Source organism: Camelus dromedarius, chromosome 24 (assembly GCF_036321535.1).
Source record: "Camelus dromedarius isolate mCamDro1 chromosome 24, mCamDro1.pat, whole genome shotgun sequence".
Lineage (NCBI taxonomy): Eukaryota > Metazoa > Chordata > Mammalia > Artiodactyla > Camelidae > Camelus > Camelus dromedarius.
The window spans coordinates 16,948,696-16,967,280 of NC_087459.1; the positions used below are offsets into that span (position 1 = coordinate 16,948,696).

At 42.5% G+C, this 18,585-nt stretch overlaps 1 protein-coding gene across 1 annotated transcript in view; it reads left to right on the plus strand.

Moving 5' to 3' along the window:
- Window positions 1–6,050: 6,050 nt before the first annotated feature.
- MOSMO (modulator of smoothened) overlaps window positions 6,051–18,585 on the plus strand; it is a 43,017-nt gene continuing 30,482 nt past the window's right edge. Inside the window, exon 1 of the mRNA XM_031433073.2 lies at window positions 6,051–6,175. Within this exon, the coding sequence (XP_031288933.2) occupies window positions 6,070–6,175 (106 nt within the window). The 5' untranslated portion in view covers window positions 6,051–6,069. The remainder of the gene's footprint in view (window positions 6,176–18,585) is intronic.

Consider the following 18,585-nt stretch of genomic DNA (forward strand, 5'->3'; position numbering starts at 1 on the left):
CGCCCCGGGAGGGCAGCCCGCTCAGAGGGGTGCCTCCCGGAGCCGAAGCGGAGTCATTCCAACCCCCAACTGTTTCGAACCCTCAGGGAGCCGGCGCTGTGCGGGCGATGGCAGGCTGCACGCGGAACAGCAGGCTGCGAGATCTCGGTCCGGCCCCCAGGGGGCGCCGCGACAACGCCGCCCCGAAGTTGTGCAGCAGTACGGTCACCACAAGGCCTCAGTGAACCTTGGAAAATGGGATGCATGAAAATTTTGGTGCAGAAAAGCTAAACTTCTGTGGGGACCAGCACAGTGCCCGGCTCACAGGGGGTTCGTCACCTATTCTATGGAAACTACTCAAACGGGGAGGGTGGAGGAAGCCCAGAGGAAGGTGTGAAACGTTTTACAGAGGAAGATCGCAGCTAGTTCATAGACAGGCACAGAATCCCTTGCTGTGCTCCCAATAATGGTGTTTTTAAATATTGTTCCATCAACAGCACCAACTGCTTTGGAACTGCACTTTTTTCATGGATGTTTTGAATGAGAAAAGGCCAAGGGTGGCCTGAAAACAAAATGAGTCACGATTAGGAGAGGAATTAATTCTTCCTTCTTTTTTCCAAAATAATCCTTCCTCCCACACACACACATTCACTCATACAACAAATATTTACTGGAAGCCTGCTCCGCAGTTCGTGCTGATGCTGGGGACACAGCAGCAGATAAAACAAACAAGAGCTCTATCCTCTTGGAACTTAGATTTAAAAAAAAAAAACAGAAGAAGTGGACAATTTTAGGAAAGTATACATTATCAAAAATAAATTCTAGAAGAAACAGAAAACAATGTAATGAGGTAGGTCCTGCTGTCACCCCCTCTCTGATGAAACTGGAAGCCTACGCCTCCTGGGTCCATGCCTTCAACAAGCACAAATCAAGCACCTACTATGTGTCAGGCACGGTGCAGAGATTCCCATGGTAAACCTGGGCAGGTCCCAGCTCAGTCAGCTGTTTCTGTGGCTCTACTCAGACCAGAACCCTGGGCAGATTTCCTCCTGTTCCTTTTCACCCTCAACCTCAAGGCATCTCCCGCAAGTGGCTTCTCGTGACAGATCGCCAGTTTCCTCCTCCAAACAGTCTGGCAAGGAGTCTGTCCAGATACCAAATTAATTCTATCATAAAATGCATCCTTTTCCTCCATTTTCCTATCAGTCGTGGAATGGTGAGGCTTTGCAGGAATAAAGCACATCCACATTCAAGGTCCTGTGAGGGGAGCATATCAGGGCCTGGCACATAGTGTCCATCCGCCTTCCTTCCATCCAGGCTGAAAACTCTCTTTATCACAAATGCCGAGATCACTCTGATTGGTGGAATGACAGGATACAAACCGTCATGGATGCTGTACTGTGCTGCCCAGATCCCCCCTTCAGGACTGAAAGATCTATTCTTCCCCCTCTGGCCCAACCCTGCCACTAGCTGAAGAGAGCCCCTGACCCAAGATCACACCTTCCCAGGGCAGCTAGCATCTAGTGACTGATCAACGCAGGGGAAAACACCTGGATCCCTCAGCCCAACGTAAACAACTCTGGGGGCCCTAAGGGGTCCACTGAGGTCCTCCTGTGGCTGCACTACAACCCAGCTTCTCCCTTTGCCAGGTCCTGCTTCCTTCCGCCCCTCCACTGATGTGGGCCCCAAGAGCACCCCCCAATAAACTCCCTGCAACTCAGAGTATTTCCTAGAGAACTCAACCTGCAACAGCTTGTGCAGGGACAGTATGAAAGCGCAGGTGCTAAGATGGGATTTGGGAGCTGGATGACACACAGCCCAGTTAACTGTGAGGTCCCCATCCCCAGTAGAGGAGGAGCACATGTCGCCTTGGGTACAGGGAAGCACTATTCGATTTTTCAAGAGAAGTAAAATGGAATGGTTTGGCATGCATATGACCCACGTGGGTGTCTCTTAATACTCCCTTGCCCTGTTTCACAGTAAATGGACCAATACAGCAGCCACAGCCTGAGAAGTACATGGCAACCAGGGGCCCAAAGCCTCTCAGGGTTGGAGGTCTGGGCCACCCCATCATGTAAGCCACCTACAGGTGCTGGCAGAGGGCGAGAGGAATCTAGGATGGATAGGAGAGGAGGAAAATGATGAGTATGTCCGTTATCCCTCAAGACGAGCTACAGCAGCAGCAAGATCTGTACTTTGTCCCACTAACCTTCCTCTTGTAAGTTTCCTATGGGAAAAGATGCCCACCTGGGTCCTGAAGGTGCTGCTCTCAGAACTGAAAAGAAGCAAGTAGATCTGAGCAGCATAACGGGTGCACTGTTGCAAGTGTCGCACTGTCCTTCAGGGGATGCCCCCCTTCAGGACTGAAGGACCTGACCTGTTCGCTACTGGGGAGGTTGTAGGCTGACAGCTACAACCTCAAGGAATTGTCCCTGGCTGAAGTGCCACCTTACCCAAAGTCATGCCCCATTCTTGGGGTGGCTAGCATCCAATGACTGGTCCATGCAGGGACATAAAGGCTTGGCCCCTTTACCCCAACTCAGAACAACTCTAACAGCCATTCCAGCTTTCAGAGCTCCCCACGGGGTCTGCCAAAGCCTCCTGTGACTACACCACAGCCAAGCTGCTCCCTCTGCCCAATCGTGCTTCCTTCCCTTCCCCCACAGGAGTTGATCCTAAGAACACTCCCTAATCAACTTCCTGCACAGTAATCAATAATTTCCTGTCTCCAAGTCAGCCCCAACAGAACCCATTCCATGAGACTAAATGAGACTTGAGCCCAAGGCACAAGCGATTAACCTCTGGATTTAGCAATTTTGTTTGACCTAATCCCAGAAACCCCAGATGAACACGTGTAGTGCATCCACCACACTCTCAGCTTGCATGGTAAACTTGATCCCAAGGAAGCAGTGTGTTCTTTATCCTGTCAGGCCACAGATCCTCCTTAAGGAGAAGAGTGATTGCACCCCTCCACAGCTTTCCCTGAGGTCCCATCTGGATTCAGCCTCTGCTGGGCCAAGCCCTACCATCCATCACAATAAAGCACACTGTGTTCACAGCCCTTTAACAACCGCAGAATGGCTATTTATGACTTCAGGCTGCCAGCATAGCTCCCTGCAGGGGGCCTTCTATGTCCTGGGTCCACAAGGATTTCCTGCCTTAAGGGGCCTCATGGCTCATCCTCTCTCTGAATAGAAAAGTCCCAGCTGCTTGGCTTACGGGTGAGAGGATGGGGGAGGTTCTATCACTGAAAGAAGGTGCCTGACTCGGGAGTCTGTTGGTCAGTTGGGGGAAGGAGGCCCAGAGAGGTGATGTGGCTTTCCCAAGTTCAAGTCAGTAGCACCAGTGGGACTAGAATATGGTTTTTACTCTCTTTAACTCCACCGCACCACCTCTCCCTAACCTCTAGGGTTTGCCTTGACCAAAAATCTAGACTGAGATATAGAGGCGAAGGAAACTGATCTGTCCTGTCCTGAGAGTCCTGGGACTTTGAAATACCAGGTACTGTGGCAGGTAAGAATGAGATTTGGAGCTAAAAACAGGGATTAATGGAAAATCTATAAACAGAGTATTGGGTCTTTGCCCACCCCTCCCACCCCACGTCCTGGCTGGTAACAGATGGGACAGGTGACTATTGACTGTAGTGATGTGCAGCTATTAAACTGGTAAAAAATGTTTTAAATTCTTTTAACTCTGTACTGGTTGTTTTTATGCTTTAATCTTAGATCTAGAACTTTTTGCAGAGGAGCAGAGGCAGGAGGCACTGGGGAGTGCTTCCTGGGTAGAAGGAGGCACTTGTATTTTTTTAAACACAAGAATCGAGTCATCATTCCACTCAGTTGGAGTTAGAACAGGCAAATGTTCCAACATTTCACCCTAGGATTCTCAACAACTGCCCAGTGGTGAACTTCAGTGGACATTATTTGAGAATTCCGAACTGTATAGTTGGAGTCTCCTCTATTACTCAGCAACAGAAACAGCAGACAAGAAGCCAAGAATATGACTCCACCAAACATCTCCAGTGTTTAAACAACAACAAACAGTGAAGACTTCCGCAGTAATGTGATATGCATTATGTCTGAATCCCTGCATATGTAAATCAGCTTGTGTCCATTTTTGTGGCAAAGGAAAAATAAATGACTTAGTAATCATAATTTTTAAAAAATCCTTCACCCCAAGGGACTAATGTTTGCACAGAAAAGTTTATAGGCTAGCAATCAAATTCTCCTTACCTCATCCAGGTGGTGACTCTGATAACTCTCTGTGCACTTCTGCAAGGCTGTTGGATTTGGTGGAATTTGAAACTTGCTGAGTATCGTGGACATGTAGGCATTCCAAAAATAGAGACAGATGTCATTCTTCTAGGTCTTTCTAGAGATGACCTAGGTGGCATTTACCGAGAAAAGGAGTGTCCTTCCTATTTGCTGCATGGGGAACTACCTGGGAAAGAAAGAGCTAGATCTAAAGTCAAGGTTAATGGTGATTTGGTCCATGAGCCATGGAAAAAAAGAAAACCTCCACCAGACAGCAGAATCGTATGTAACAGATCATCTGTATTGCTAACAAACAATGCCAATGTCGTTTTTTCTTGTTTATCCATCCAACCTAAGCCCCTTCCCACACCCTACCTCTGTAAATGGTATCACTAAACACCTAGTTACTCAGGTCAAAACTTTAGGAGTCATTCCTGAGTCCTCTCTTTCAACCCCTCCCCCATTTATCAGCAAGTCCTTCCCTTTGACAAATTTGCCCATTTCCCCCCATCTTCACTGCTAAAGCCACACTTCTCTCTCTCCTGGACTACATTGCCTCTTAGCTGCCATCCCTGCTTTCATTCCTGCCCGATTCCCTCCACCCCAATCTACACTCCCCTTACAGATTAAATAAGGTCATGTCACTCTCCTGCTCTAAACCCTGCAGTGCCTTCCGGTTTCTTTTAGAACAAAATCCAAACTCTTTATCACGGCTCTCAAAGTCCTACATCTGGTCTCTGCCTACCTCTCTGTCTTTTCATACCACTCTCCGGCCACACAGGCCATTTTGCTGTTCCTTGAATATGCCTACTACTTCTTCCTTGCCCGCTCCCTAACGTCCTTTGCACTTGCTTTTCCCTCTGCCTGGAACAATCTTGCCCAAATTTTCTTTCTTCAAAGATCATCATCTTGAGGTCTTTATGATCATGACGGTGTCTGTGTAACCTAATCCGACCGTCCTAAGTACCACCGCTGCGCCCCAATCCCCCATCAGTCCGACCTCCAATTTAATTCATAGATCAACACTTGACATTATCTTTATTTTAAAGATCAGCTTTTAACGGGTTTCTGTCTCTTCCCACCAGGAGGTGAGCTTCATGAGAGCGGGAACCTTGTCTCTCCTGTCCACTCCAGCACCCCCGGCACCTACGGTGCCTGACGCACAGCAGATGTCGATAGTTATTTCCTAAATGGGGCAGTCCCAGGGCTGACAGTCACGGAGGGGCGATGATAACACAAGGTGGCAAGGACTTGTCACCGACTCCCTCGGCGGAGTCGGGGCCGCCTCCTGCTGGAAGACGGGCGGTTCCCCCATCCCCATTCCAGCCTGCCTTTTAAAAAGCTAAGGACTGAGAAGCTTTTTGTGACCAAACGGTCATTAACAACGACAACAAAATTCTTATAATTGGCGAGAAAGCCAAAAGGCGGCGTGGCCTGCAGGAAGAGAGCAGGAGCGGGGCAGGGGCCTGAGCCGCGTCCGGGGCTAGGGCAGCGAGGCGAGCGGCCGAGAGGAGCGGGGCCGCTGGCCAGGGCAGGACCGAGAGAGCGCAGCGCGGTCGCCTGGGGCCCGCAGCCGGCCTCGCCGGCGCCGCGGCTTCGCTTCCGGGTGAGGGGCGGGCGGGCAGAGCAGTTCCGGGGCGGGCGGCGGTTCCGGCAGTGCGGGCCGCGCCGCGGCTGCTGGTCCCGGGCGCGCGGAGGGCGCGAGCGGCGCGCGGGGGCCGAGGGGGCGCGAGGCGGCGGCGCGGGGTCTCCGGGCCCCGGCGGCGGCCCATGGGGCGGGAGGCCTGAGTTCGCGGCCTGCCCGGGGCTCGGGGGGTGGGGGGAGCGGGGCGGGGAGATGGATAAACTGACCATCATCTCAGGATGTCTCTTTCTGGCCGCCGATATCTTCGCCATCGCCAGCATCGCCAACCCGGACTGGATCAACACCGGGGAGTCCGCGGGTGAGCGGCGGGGGCGCGCGGGGTCGGGCGGGGGATTGGCTGAGGGCGAGGGGAGGGGAGGGGAGACCCAGCTGAGGAGAAGACGGGGCTGGAGGGTGCGAGGCGGGGGCCGGCCTGAGGAGAAGGGGGCGGAGAGGCGACCCGGGCTGCCGGGCCGGGCGGCCGAGGGGCAGAGAGGATGGAGAAGAGGACGCGTCGGTTGCGAGAGGCGCGGAGAGCTGGGCTGGGCTGGCGGTCCCGGACCCTGGAAGGAGGGTGAGGGGAGACAGTCGCCGACCTGAGGGGCCGCGGAGGAAGAAGCTTTGTCCTGGATTTAGAAAAAGAAAAAAAGAAAAGAAAGTCAAGGTGGGAGACTGGAGGAAACTGAGGCGCCTGTGAAGGGATTAGAAACCCGGCGGAGAGCCTGGGGCCGGGAAGCAGGCAGCCTGTGGGGTGTGAGAGTCACAAGGGAGCTGCCGGGCGACGAGAGGCCAAGAGGAGTCATGTCCAGCCCCGGACCCCCGCCCGGAGACATCCGCGGCCGGGTGAGAGGTGCGGGCGGGGCGGGGTTAAAGGTGCCGGGAGAGCTGGTGGGGGTGGGGGAGCGCCGGCTGGAAGCCCCTACGCGCGCCCCCGCCCGTCCCCTGCCCACTTGGCAGTGTTTGAGACGCATGTGGCTTCCGATTTTCCCTTTGAAGTCTGTGTGGTTATAATTTTGCTTTATTTTAGGCCCGGGAGCTATAATAATCCTAATAATAAACTTCATTTTATGGAGTATCTTTCATTCTAGCGCATCACAGAACGCTTTAGAGATCCTAATAGTAGTTACAAAATTAAATAATACATTAGAGTTGCAGGCAGCCCAGTAGCAATGCCTGCTGGAACACCACGGAGCTGTAGGCAGCAGAGACAAGGTGGTGCCCTCAGGAAAGAGGTAGGCATCTTTCTGAAGGGTATCCCAGGTGAATGCCTTTGCAGGATTTTTCTCCTTGGGCCGCCACCACACACACATGCACACGCTCACACGCTCACACTTACCCAGACCTGTGAGACCAAACCTTTAATTAATGTAACAGCTGTCAGGAGAGCTGATGGGAATTAAGGAATGAGCTTGTCTTTTAACTGCTTGCTCAGTGCAGGTGAAGGGAATAATGGGGGTTGGGAATGTCAGGCTCCCTCCATGAATAATTTGTTGTAAGAATGTATCACTGTGCTGTCAAACTTACTTCTTAAGTATTACTTATGGTTCTGTATTTATCCTGCAATATTTTTAGCTCTTAAAAAAGGCTGTGGCTGGGACATTTGTTACTTCCTCCTCCCTTCTCTCCCCCATCTAGACCTAGTAACACAAAATTGTGCTGTCAGATACACTGGTTATTAAAATATCACTCTAGAAAATTCCGCTCTGCCTAGATAGTCTTAGCAGAGCTCTTAATTGTAAAGCGTAGAAGATTATTATGTGACCCGTTAGAGGTGTTAGTTAATGCTACAATGGTAATACTGCAATATGTAAATGTACAAATCAACACTTTGTTCACCTTAAACATATACAATGTTATCTGTCAGTTACATGTCAACTTTTTAAAATCATAAAGCATAAAAAGAAAATATCAGAATGGTTTAGAATTTGATGAAACTATGGGCTTTGTTTCTGAAAATGTTGTTGATGTCAGTGTTACTACTAGTTTGTACCGTTTTCCATGTGACGTCCAGTTCATGATCTGTTGTTTTTAATCCTGATTATATGTGCAGTGACTCCTTTTATGAGACTTTCTTTACATACTTAGGGCAAAGAGGTTTCACTGTTCTAGCAAATCTTTTTTGCAAAGAAGTTTCAAGTAGAATCCCAATGTACAAAATAGACTAAATGTTCCTGGGAAAGACGTAGTTGAGAGGGGAAGAAAGAGATAAGTAATAGCGTAACATTCCTGAGATGTTATGCACTATTATACGCAAAAGAAAGCAAAGATAGGATGAATACAACTCCTTCAAATTAGGCAAAGTCATCAGCTGTGAGTTGCCTTGGAGATGGGAGGGACAGAAGTCAAGGTTTGAAAGAAGTAGGAAATGTTTGAAATAAGTAAATAGCTGCAAGAGAGAGCATGCAGTGGGAGACATAGTAGGATTCTCTAGCAGTATGGAAACCTCACTGAAGTCAGTGGTCATGAACATACAGTGTGATTAGCCATCTGCCTTGGACCTTCTGTAGTAGTGCTCAGCTGCTTTGGCACCAGTGTGTGTTGGAAGCCAATAGAAGGCTTCATTCAGGGTTAGGGTTTGCCAGATAAGTAACAAAATGCCAGAGGAACAAAGGTGTTTAGGGTGTTAGACAAAGTGTTGTAATGATGGCTCATGAAATTTCAGCTGGATAGAGTAAGAGTGAAAAAGGAAAGAGCTATTTGATGTATTGGTCAACGAATAGCCGATGGTATGTGGTCAGTGGAATAGTGGAGCTGGACCCAATAGAGTTGAATACTTGACTGGGAGTGGTTGATACAGCAAAGTGGAAGGGCAGGGGATTGTGGGCACAAGGTCTAGGGTGTGGCAGTGGTGATGTGTGGTGGAGGAGGTGATTTTTTTTTTTTCTAACAGTTTCCCTTGCCATCTCAAGATATTCTTCAAATATTCTGTGGCTAGAAAGAGGAATAAGAAGAGATAGTAAGAACAGTAGGAAATTTTTCAAAATCATATCTAACCCATATTTCTTAGGTCAAGTATGTCAGATAGTAAGGCCCCTAAAAGTTAAAATGAATGAGATAGTATGTTCCTTTGTTCACTCTTGGGTTTTTGCACTGTAATAAGATGCACCTGAACTTTGCCTAGTGTTTGAGTTCACTGTACTCTTTTTATTGAAATATAGTCAGATCACTGTTCACTCTTACCTGAGCAGATAGATCCAGTCTTCAGTAAAAAAAAAAAAAAAAAAAAAATCAGTGTAGAGTTACACCTTCCAAATCAATGAAACATTTATGGGAAGTTCAAATAAGGTCTCAGAAGTGACAGGACTAGCTTTATGCTAAGATCTGCATAAAAGTGACTTAACCTGCACGACATTGTAAAATTATTATAAATCAATTAAAAAAATGTTAAAAAAAAAAAAGTGACTTAACCTGGCAACAAAAAGTTGATGTGTTGGTTCTCTCTTGTGCATTATACATCGTATAAAAGTCTTGATTATAATGTTTTTACTGCAGTTTTTTTAAATGGACGAAATACATTTTGAAAGTAGAACTCCTGGAGCTGAAAGGTGCTGCAGAATGTAGTTTGAAAACCACTGCAGTAAACTACTAAGGGGAAGTTTAAGGATTCAAACCCAAACTTTATCACTTACTAACTCTGACTTTGGATAAGTTACCTAGCCTCTCTCTTTTCAGCTCCTTTTCTGTAAAATAGGGATAGTGATAGTGTCCATTTCAATGGGTTATTGTGAGATTAAGACATGTAAACCATTTAGAACAGTGCCTGACACATAGTAGGTGCTCAGTAAAAGTTAGATATTGTTATATTGCTGTTCTACTTTATAACAGGTGTCAGAATCCCAGTTTTGAAACTAAAGCTTAGAACTGACACATTTTCGTTATTTAGATGTTCTTGGAAATAAAGAAACATCAAGAATGATAAGGCCATGCTTAGCACAAATCAAATTTTTTTTTCCCTCTTGGCTTTGGACTTCTCCATCACTGTTCCTTCTCTCAGTCTCTCATTTCTATATTCTAGTCTCTACTTCTTAGCTTCTACTTGAACTGCCTCAAAAGGAAATGAAATACCCCCAAACAAAAAATAGAGTAACTTCCTAAAATCTCAACTAATAAACTATATTACCATAAGATTATGGACCATGCTTCATACTGACAGCTTTTGGTTTGTTTTTATAGTATTGGTCCAAATACAGAAAAAGTATGTTTGTTTAATTGTCATCTGTGTGATGGCATTTCCTGAGTTTGTTCTAATCGCTTGTGGATAACGCACAAACTTTTGAAGATATGACACAAATAGATATTACATATATGGGGAAAATACATGGATGGGCACTTTAGTAAGGACTGTTAGCAATTTCTGTTAATATAATAACAAATATTAAATACTTGGTGAATATAATGGCAAAATTACATTAATTTTGCTATGCTGGTGTCAAATTTCTGCTAATTATTGAAACTCAACATCAAAACAGTATCTTTCATTTTATATAGTGCTTTACAGTTTTTGAAGCCCTTTGACATCCATAACTTGATTCCTTAGGCCTTTTATATTTGACCAATGTAAAAATAGTCATTTCCACATTTTTTCCCACATCAGTGATTTGCACATGAGATTTGAGTTTCAGTGTTGTAAAGACTCCATTCAAGAAAACTCTTCATTGAAGTATTACCTATATTTTATTTACGCACACCTTTTATTTACTTAAATGAGGTTAAAATTCTCTAGTGGCTGAAATTTTTGCCAGGATACAGAAGAAGAAAAGGAAATTTGGTTTTCAGTCTTAAAGTGATGTCCTTTGCTTTGAGCCCTTAACCTCACTCTCACTGTTTTCTCATCCCTAAAGAGACAAAGTTTTTGTGAAAGAATGTTTTAGTTTTAATGAGTTAATTTTAACAAGATCAACAATAAACAAAGCTGCTTCTGATAAATATGAATGATCTAGAGATCCTTTTATTGAGGCACCATCCCTTTATAGTGACCATTTTCAGTGACCCTTTAGGTCCCTTTCAGTGACCATTTAGGATTATACCATCCTAAATCATTCTGGATGTATTTACTTAGTGTTCTTTATGAAGATTTCCCAAAAGTCTTTTCCAGCACATGAAAGAACTTGAACTTCTTCCTTCTGTGTAATTAAAATTTCTCTCTCTATAATTGGTTATCATATTCACGTAGTAGTCTTATCAGTGTATTCCTGAAAATATTTTCATTCTTTTTCCTTTTGAAATTGTTTAGATTGGATGTTAGAGTGTTTAAGGAGCCTCAATAATACCCTCATCTCTACTATATTCTGAACTAGTTGAGAAAAAGAAAAGGAATAAGATAATTAGGAGCCAAAATATAATTTTATTACTGTTGAAGAGGATGTTGGAGAATGCGGCTTTTATCTGTGGACAAGCAGCTTCCTCTTTCTGGTCCTCGAAACTGAACAGACTGAACTGTTCAATCCCAGGCAGGATTGGAGGACCTGCCCTATACGCCTGAAAGAACAGAAGAGATGAGTGTTGCCTTTAGGCAACTTGCTCCCAAAGGCAAAAAGTTGGACGACTTAGGCCCAGCTTTTTCTCCTAAACTGCCTGTCAAATGAAGTCATTCCTCCTGACCTGGGAAGGATTGAATGAGGGGACTAAACTAAAATATTCTGATAGCTGCACCTCCACCCTTCCCCTCATGGATAGAAGCATCAGAAATGGGGAGAAAGCCTTACCTGGTTGAAACCCAGGAGATGACTGACATGTTGTGAGGGAAAGTTTTCTTTTTCCTCAAGTGCCAAGACTGCCAGATGCTTGTGGAAATGAAAGACTTGGGGGTAGGGGGAGGATTCATTTCTCATTCTGTTACCCACTACCCTCTCCACAGGAAATCTTGGTAAACCTCAGATAGGGGACTGTGGGCTGGATATATATTATGTAAGAGGTCAAGATCTACAGTAGGTCCTGGCTTACAAATTGGGAATCTTTGGTTTAAAACATTAAAATTGCAAGTTTCTCAAGCAGACCTATTTATTAAATACTAGAAAATTATTAAATAATAAGCTCTTGCTCCTGAGCTGTGACTTCAATAATCGCAAGATTGGTTAGGCGTGAAGGAGCTCTGTAACATCAGTTGTGAAACAGACAGACCTACCTAGAACTTGGTTTTGTTCATCACTTTCATGTCTAGATCATTTTTTTTATGTAGGGGGAGGTGATTAGGTTTATTTATTTATTTAATAGAGGTACTAGAAATTGAACCCAGGACCTCATGCATGCTAAGGCATGCACTCTACCACTGAGCTGTACCCTCCCCCCAGTTTTGTTGATCACTTTGGACATGACTTGCAGAGAAGGACAGAATTGAGTTACCCAAGAGGGCAACAGTCTTGAAATTGTGCTCGCCTTTAACTTAAAAAGCATTAACAAAATTTCTTCAATGGCCTTTTGAGTCTTTTTCCAGTAAATTTCTTTTTTTAAAAAACAGCTTTGTTGAGATATAATTCACATAACCATAAGATTCACCATTTAAAGTGTATAGTGCAGTGGCTTTTAGTAGTATTCATAAAGTTGTGCCACCATCACCACAATCAATTTTAGCACATTCTCAGTACTCCAAAAAGAAACCCCACATCCCTTAGCCATCACCCCCCAACTTCCTGTCTTAGGCAGTCGGCTTTCTGTCTTCACAGATTTGCCTATTGGACATTTTATATAAATGGAATCATACAATATGTGGTCTTTTGTGATTGGCTTCTTTCACTTAGCGTAATGTTTTCAAGGTTCATCCATATTAAAGCAAATATCAGTATTTCACTTCTTACTGTGAAATAGTGTGGTGTATCCACATTTATTTATCCATTCATCAGGTGATGGACATTTGGACTAGTAAATTTCTTTTCCTTCCAAGAATAACACTTCTTCATCGTGGTAAAGTGGTATAAAATTTTTTTCTTTGGTTTTTTAAAAAAGGCGACAGTATTATTTCAGCATATTAAAGAAGAACTTCGAATAAAAATTCAAAGATCTGTCTTTTTACAGTATTCACAGGTCATTCATCAAGCATGAAATCACTTATGATACTGTGAATTTCACAGCATAGGCCAGATTTTCCAATATGAGATTAGATTTCCTGAACAAAGCATTTATTTCCTTTACAACCTTAGTTCCAGAAGACCTCTCTTTTTACCATTATCAATAGAGATGTAGCCACTTCAGGATGAAGGGTGTAAGCTAGTTGGCCTAAAAGTTTTGGAGAAGGGGAGTTTGGGACCAAGAATGTGGACAGAAGCTATGAGTGAATGGAAATATCTAAAAGGAAGGAGATTCTCAGGAAGATATTACAGAGTCATGACTGCTGTTGCATTTATTAGGCTGACCAGACTTGTTGAATTCTTCATCACTTGGCTGCCTGAGCCCCTATCAAAGCTGGCATAGTAACGGTCATATATGTCAGTCCTCCACTGTTCAGCTTAGTGTGACCTAAAATAATGTTGTTTAACCCCCTTCCTGATAAATATTGAGTTTGTATTGGAGTTGCAGTGTAGTAGAATAGTCCTATGGGATTTGAGTCAGACATATCTGGATTTGCTTCTTGGATTCCCTTTTTATGAGCTTTATGATTTGGAGCATGTAATTTGGTTTCTTAGCTATAAAATGAGGATGATGTATTTATCTCAAAGGATGGTTGTGAGGAAATAAAATATGGCATATGAAGAACTAGCACATAGTCTAATACATAGCAAATGCTCAAATGTTAGTCATTATTATATGAAAGATTAAAACATCTGAATTTAGTGGAGAGGGTGTAGCTCAGTGGTAGAGTGTGTGCTTAGCATGCACGAGGTCCTAGGTTCAATCCCCAGTACTGCCATTAAAAATAAATAAACCTAAAAATAAAAAATAAATTAAAAAGCAAAAAAAATCTGAATTTAAAAGTATTTCCCTTTTGTATTATGTTTTATTTACTTATATCTTGTTCTAAAAAGAGATTTAAGGCAACATGGTGTGTCTGCATTGAGTATTTCTGAAACCCAGCTTGGAGGGGTGGGATGGGGGCAGTCTCTGGGAAGAGAGACTGAAATCCATTGGAGTGGTAATATAAACATAATGGGATACATACAAGTATTAAAACCAAGGAATGCATTGGGTTTATATATTTCTGGAACAGGCTGAAGAGGTTTTCTAAGTGAAAGGCAGCCTAGCATTGTGAAAAGGGCACACAGGTTTTAGGGTCAAACCAACATGTAGTCAAATCCCAGTCCCACTATTTACTAGCCAAGTAGTTGATCTTAGATAAGTTGTAGTTGAGGGTTTTTATTAATAAAAAGTAGGACATTCAGACTTGGTTTATACCTCTTGTAGCATTTCCAGTTATGCAGATTCAGACCTCAACTTTCTGTTCTCTTACAGATTAAAGAGTCATATCTGCAGGGAATCGTGATAATCAATTTAGTTATTTTTAAAGGAATACAGTGGTCTGGGCTTTACAGTTGGACTGTGAAGTCAGTTAGTCTCACCTCAGGCTGAAAATAAGTTTGAAATATATGAGAAAGTTGTTTCTTAATAGAAACCTGACAAAGAGTACAGCTGAAATTTTAGTTTTTATAGAATAAAATTTGTTGTAGTTGTCATTAACTTCTGCAATGCAACTGTGACATTTTGGTTTTTATCTGTACCCTATTTCAATACGTACTCAAGCAGTGGGCCATATTACATAATCTTTAAGTGGAAATTTAGGCACATAATGAGGTATTGCTGTTTATGAAATTGTTGAATTGTAAGTAAGAGCTTAATCATGCAACTTGAATGGATATTGTTTACATAGTAACCTTGTTTTATATCCTCTAAATAACCCAAGAAACTAGGTTGTACAATGACAGCAATGACAATATATAGGTCTAATTTCATATATATAGCTTTAGCTATTTATGATGATTTATGTACACATAACATTCAAATCTTTTTGGCCATAAGAATGTTTTATTTTCGAGCTCTGAATTCACACATTTTTGCCCAAGTACTTTTTAGAATTCTTTGCCCAAATAGCATGTAGCTGCAAAAAAGTTTAATACCTACAAAACCTGATCCAATTGGTAACAACAGATTGGGTATAGTGGTTACATTATTTTATTCTTTATTGAGTGTAGATTGATGAAAAAGCAATATTTAGGAAAGCCATTGTTGAAATACTGGAGAGGTTAGGTAAGAGCCATGAGGGAACTTAAGGATCTTTGAAAATCAAGGGACCTGAAAGTAAATATCTGGATCAAAATCACTTTTCAATAATATACCTCTGTAAACTTTACTATGTATTCTCTTGGTAGCTCTGATTACAGGGAGGAGAATCCTTAACAAATTTACCATGAGCAGATAGAATGTAATAGTCCTTTGGGATTTATTGCTTTAGAGTTGACAGAATAAAGAAGCATATGGATTTGGCTGTTGCTATCAGTGATGCTTACATGCATTTATGAGTATATACCAACCAGCATGTATAGTTTGCTTATATGAAGTTTCAACGTTTGGCTTCAGTTCAGCTTTGAAGCAAACTGACCTTTCTTTGAATTGCTGCTTTTTTTTTTTTTTTTTAATTAGGCCGAAAGGCTGCACTTTTTTTGTGTCTCTTTATACTAGCTTTACTATAAATAAAAGGTCACATTTGGCATTTTGACACTTGCTGTTGTGTATTGTATACTGAGCAAAAAGGCAGCTGTTGACTTTTAATATAGATCTTTTCAACCAGGGACCATATACTGCTATCGTTAGAGATAAAACAAGAGTAAAGAAAAATGCAGTTGGTTGGGTCAAGTAAGAAAATGGGAGAGGAGGAGGCTAGGCCTCTCTGTTTGTGGTGTATTCACAGTAAATTCTTCACCTGGAACATTGTTGTATCTACTTTCTACTACAATAGAACTGTTTTTGTTTTTTTTTTCCAAAAGTATATAGGACATGTTCAAATGAAAGCAAAGATCTCCAAGGCCATTTCATTTATGACCATTTCATTTATACCGTACCATCAATTTTAATAGAATAAATCTTTAATTTACTATAAGTATCCCCTAAATCTTCCCATAGGTATTTCCTATAACAGTGTACCTTAGTCCATACAGTCTCATGACAAATGCTTATTAAGGTATGTGTGGTCTGTAAGGAACTGTGCTAAATATTCTGAGGGATTTCATTTAAGCAAGTGAGAAAGTATTTTATCCGTGAGGGACTTGTACTGTGTTTGGGAAGATGAAATTACGTACATGTGAAATAAGTGTCATATATGTGATGAAACTACTTTCTGCCCAGGTGGTCATGGAGGAGGTGGAATTTGAGCTTAACAGATGAGACACTTAATGATGAGTGCTTAAATAATTAGGAAGACTTGGGCAGTGCTTCAAAATGAAATGCCCTGAGTAAACGCAGACAGAAAGCAGGGAAATTTCCATTCCAGTCCATTTCTATACATCACTGCTAAATTTATCTTTCTAAAGGATAAAGGAAATAATAGTAGCAAATATTTACATAGCATTTACTTTATGACAGATACTTTTCTAGGCCTTTTACGTGCATGAACTAATTTTAATTTAATCCTTACAATATCCCTATAGTTGTTATTAGCCCCCCCAGAGATACAGAGAAATTAAGTAACTTGCCCACGTTCACACAGCTGTTAAGTGGAAGAGCCGAGATTTGAATCCAAGAACTCTAGCTCCAGGGTCCTGGCTATTAACCACTGCATGTGTTTGTACCAGAAACCTTCCGTGACTCCTCATCTTCCATAGCACAGAAAGCACTCAAGGATCTTTACCATATGGCTCTTGCTTACCCTTCCTACCTTAGATCCTACTTTTTTTCCTACATTGAAATATATTCCAGCCTCTCTGTATTACTTTCTGTTTTCTAAATACAATCTCTATTCTTCTCTCTAAATCTTTGTTTATGTTGTTTATTCTCAGCCTGAAATGTCCTCTCACTCTTCCCACTTCCTGTCTTCTCAGTGTCCTACCTATCTTCCAAGTATATTTCAACTGCTGTCTTCATAAAAAGTTTTTGACCCCCTACTTAAAGTGATTTTTCCCTCCTTGGTAACACTTTATAAGTTTTTCATGGTAGCATGTCTGTATTATAGTTATTTGTGTGCTGTCTGCCCTGTTTTCTGGCGTAGATTTTTAAATTTCCTTGAGAACAGGGCATATGACTTATTGATCTCTGTACCTTAGATAGCACTTACTCTAAGCTTGCACATGGCAGGAAAGAGGCAGTGTTATGGTTGACACTAAGATTTTGAACCTTGAGTAGGGAAGATTATTGGGAACTTTGGAAAGTGAGCTGATTTGTGGGCAAAAGTTATGAGTTTGGTTTAGACATTATGTTTGAAGTGAGAGTAGACTATCCAGGCGACAAGGGACTAGAGCTCAGGAGAAAGGGGTATTTGGCATTCCTACTCGTCTCATTTTCACAAGCATGAAACTTATATTGTCACAGATATCAAATTATTGTTCAGTAGCTGCATATCCACAGAATTCATTCTTAATTTTTGATGTATTATCAGCTGATTTTTATTTTAGAAAGTAAGGTCCAGCTACCATCTAGTTATTCCAAACTTTGAAATAATACTATAAGATGAAAGTTATTTTGTAGTTTGATTGGTTGACTCTCCAGGTAAATTCAGAAATTAGATTCCTAGGCTAGCCCGTAAGACCAGGTTTGTAACTGAAACGTTTACTTCTGCATCATAAAAATGGTAGAAAGCAGTACAGTAGCTTATTTGTCTGATCCTTTAATTTGTCAGTTTGACTTTAAAGCTTGTGATATTTCTTCTATGTGATATAGGTGCTTCACTGAGATTCTAATTACATTTGTCACCAATATTTTGGCCCATTTTTTGACTGACAAATTGCCCTGTCAGAGAAAAAAAAAGAGGATTTGTAGAACATGTATGCTTAAGAGATTTCCTGAGGCGGAATAACCTGAGATCGAGTTAACTCAGTGGACGTGAGGATGTATATGAGTGCATGAATGTGCGTGTGATATGTGTGGTGTGTGATGATGGGAGTGGACATGGGGGAGAGGAGGAACTTGCAGAAATGATCTGTCCATGGGGAAGCAGAGTGTTACAGAATGGGCTGGATCCAGTGTTCCTCACTCAACCTCCACGGAAGGGGCCATTAGTCCTGTCTAGTATGGTTACTGTTTGCTGCGGGGTCCTGTGGATGGATAGAGTAAGGAGGAAAACAGTACTTTATATGCCAACTGGCGTACAAAATGGTGCAAATTAAGTATTTTTAATTTACAGAGTACCTCTATTGAAACTTGGCTTCTGATTTAAACTTTGCTGTAGATGTTTTGTTTGTGCCTGAAAAGTTACCTAAATGCTTATTCTTTGTTTTCCCCAACTGAAAAATAGTTCTGTGTTCCTCATTCACCCTCATGAATCCTGTCTCTTGATTTAATATAAAAGTGGGTATATAAGATACGTTGAATTCTTAGAAAATTATTTTATTAAGAAAGTTATAAAGGAGTATGCAGGTGAAGCCAGAACTCAGTTCAAATCCTGGCTGTGCCATTTACCAGCTGTGTGGCTTTGGACCTCTTACTTGGCCTCTGAACACATCTGTAAGTGGGGATAATACCTCTTACCTTGCAAGGTGGCTGTAAGAATCAAAGATAAGATACCTAAAACACCTACCACGGTATAGGCACCTATGATAGCTATTGTTGTTAAGCAACTAAATGGATTAATCTCTTATCACACTGGGATACATA